This window comes from Sinocyclocheilus anshuiensis, unplaced genomic scaffold (assembly GCF_001515605.1).
Source record: "Sinocyclocheilus anshuiensis isolate Anshui unplaced genomic scaffold, SAMN03320099.WGS_v1.1 scaffold392, whole genome shotgun sequence".
NCBI lineage: Eukaryota > Metazoa > Chordata > Actinopteri > Cypriniformes > Cyprinidae > Sinocyclocheilus > Sinocyclocheilus anshuiensis.
In genome coordinates, this window is record NW_015557091.1 from 1,393,771 (window position 1) to 1,396,485 (window position 2,715).

The window sequence follows — 2,715 nt, forward strand, 5'->3', positions numbered from 1 at the left end:
ATAAGGCTGCCTCCTTAATGCACACCTAAAATTCGAATGCAACGTTTTTGCATTCGAATGTGGATTTTTATTTGAAATTCAACGAATATTCGAAATTCAAATTTTTTTTTTGACAGCCCTAATGTACACCTAGTGCAGCTTTAGGTTTCCAGGTAAAAAGCTTCAGTCTTACTGAAGTAGTTCTGATAATTCGCTGTGAACCCACTATTTCCTAAGAATGTGTAATGTAGACTGACGTTGTTCTAATTACTTTGTTTAATAATGAAGAATGTAGTGTAGTGCACAGACTTTATAATCATTGTGAAATTTCTGTTTATTTTGCTGCACCGGCAGTTATAGGGTTAATGCGGGAGAATGCTGTGCCTGTGATACAGCTGTTCGGCATTCTGATTAAAAGTTAAGAAAGAGGGTCTTTTGTCTGTCGTTCTTCAAACATTACAGTAGACATATTTTGGTTTACAAACTGTATTGTTTCATCAGTTAGTCACGTTAGCACTCGGCTAACGTATCCACCATTATTGTTTTAAGTGTTCACAGTTTAGCAGCTAAACTTTAGCTGTGGGCATTCGCTTGCATAAGTGTTTTGTATTTTATGTCATTATTATAAGAACGGATTGGAGCACTATATTATTGTTTTATGCAAAGGTGCTTTGTCAATGGTAGCGCTCGCTAACTTGCTCAAGGACTCCTCTCTGTGCCAATCACAGCAGGCTTGGCCAGCTGACCAATCAGAGCAGAGTAAGCTTATGGAAGGGAGGGGTTTGCTTCGAACTTGCTTGGAACGAACCGTTTAGAAATCATTGGCAAATGACTCTAATATTAGGTGTATATTCTGAGAAAATTACAATGTTTTCTGACCTTAGATGCATTTAAACCTGTTGTAGGGGACTCCAACACAGTATTAGGACACGTTAAAATACCATATGACCTGCTCTTTAAATAATGTCCAGGCTAATCCATGCTTTATAATGGGAGTGGATGGTAGCCCAAAATTTGAAGTCCAAAAAATTGCATACATCCATTATAAAAGAAGTCCACACGGCTCTGGGGGGTTAATAAAGGCCTACTGAAGCAACGCGATGCGTTTGTTTTTATTTTTGGGTGAACTATCCCTTTAAACACATGCTAAACTAATTCTCTTTGACATAAAATAATGTTATTTTCTGTTCACAGAAAATAAGCCGAAACCCTCTCCCCAGCAAGAACCTGCCCAAAAGACGCAAACAGAAAACAGCAACAGGTAATTCAAAGGACTTTCATTAAAGATTTGAAAAGTAAAAACTTGCTTTCCAGTCTGTGAAAAAGCACAATATCCTGTTGAATTGTATTTTTTTTGTGAAAATGCTTTATTAGTTTAAAGTGACGTGACATGTGGCCAAGTATGGTGACCCATACTCGGAATTAGTGCTCTGCATTTACCCATCCAAAGTGCACACACACAGCAGTGAACACACACAAACCGTGAACACACACCCGGAGCAGTGGGCAGCCATTTATGCTGCGGCGCCCGGGGAGCAGTTGGGGGTTCAGTGCCTTGCTCAAGGGCACCTCAGTCGTGGTATTGAAGGTGGGAGAAAGCGCTGTACATTCACTCCCCCCACCTACAATCCCTGCCGGTACGAGACTCGAACCCACAACCTTTGGGTTATGAGTCCGACTCTCTAACCATTAGGCCACGACTTCCCCTTAATATGCAACTAAAAGTAAGATATTTGATTTTATTTGCCTGAAAATAAATGAAATGTGGATCTGCTTGTTTGTTTGTTTTGGGCAACACTGACACAACCAATGCCATGAGTTTGAGGTGCTATTATTTTGTTCTGGATACATTTTTGAGAAATTCACTATTTTTGCAATTCCGTTTGTTGATGCTAGAGCAGAAATTGCACACTGCAGCTTTCAATGTGTTGTTAAAATTATGTTCTCAAAAGAATTAATGTCATTAGAGTACCATCTGTTCTGTGAGTCTAGTCTATTCTCGAGTCTAGAAATCATTCTATAGAAAAGCTGTTTAACATCTATGAGTTAAACCCTTTCTGTTGACATTTCATGGCAAATTCTAGTGTTGAACCTGGAGCAGAACAGAAGAAAGAGGTCACAACCAGCCCTAAACCTGCTAGTACAGCAGCACAGTCCGGCAATGCAAGTCATTTATATCCTAACAAACTTTGTGTATTTGCTTGGGTTAATTTATCCCCCATCCCCGTTTGGATTAATTAATCGTAATTTCCTTGTATTTCTTTCTTTTTAATTTATTAACTTACAGACTTTGTGTTAAATAAATGAATAATATGTTACAACTATGAGATTGTTTTGGTATAAACAGTTAAATCTAGAAAAGAATACAACATGCCCATCATTATTTTACATTGGAGCATTGGTGCTCATTAGCATTTAGTGATGGCTGTTTTTTGTGCTTTACAGGATGCTGGTCAGAAGGCGTTTGGTGCGGTGACGTGTAACGTTTGTGGGATGCTGTACTCTCCTTCCAGCCCAGAGGACGAATCCCAACACCTCCTCTTCCACAACCAGTTCATCAGTGCTGTCAGATATGTGGTGAGTCAAGAGAGAAACTGTTGCATCTTATCCACATACTTATTATTATCTGATTCAAAGTTACTTACCATTCCATAAAGATGTTGTGGTAGTCAGTCAGAAAATATAAAAAATATGAAATATTAATGTAGAATTAAAAATCATATATATATATATATA

The 2,715-nt window shown here is 38.3% G+C and overlaps 1 protein-coding gene across 3 annotated transcripts in view; it reads left to right on the forward strand.

Annotated features, from left to right (window-relative positions):
* LOC107677165 (N-acetyltransferase ESCO1-like) overlaps positions 1-2,715 on the forward strand; it is a 9,479-nt gene that overhangs the window by 3,852 nt on the left and 2,912 nt on the right. For 2 of the 3 annotated variants that reach the window (XM_016471950.1, XM_016471951.1), the window contains exons 4-6: positions 1,174-1,240; positions 2,058-2,142; positions 2,425-2,556. In XM_016471950.1, coding sequence (XP_016327436.1) covers positions 1,174-1,240; positions 2,058-2,142; positions 2,425-2,556 — 284 coding nt within the window. The remainder of the gene's footprint in view (positions 1-1,173; positions 1,241-2,057; positions 2,143-2,424; positions 2,557-2,715) is intronic. The other variant, XM_016471952.1, reaches the window with a different exon arrangement.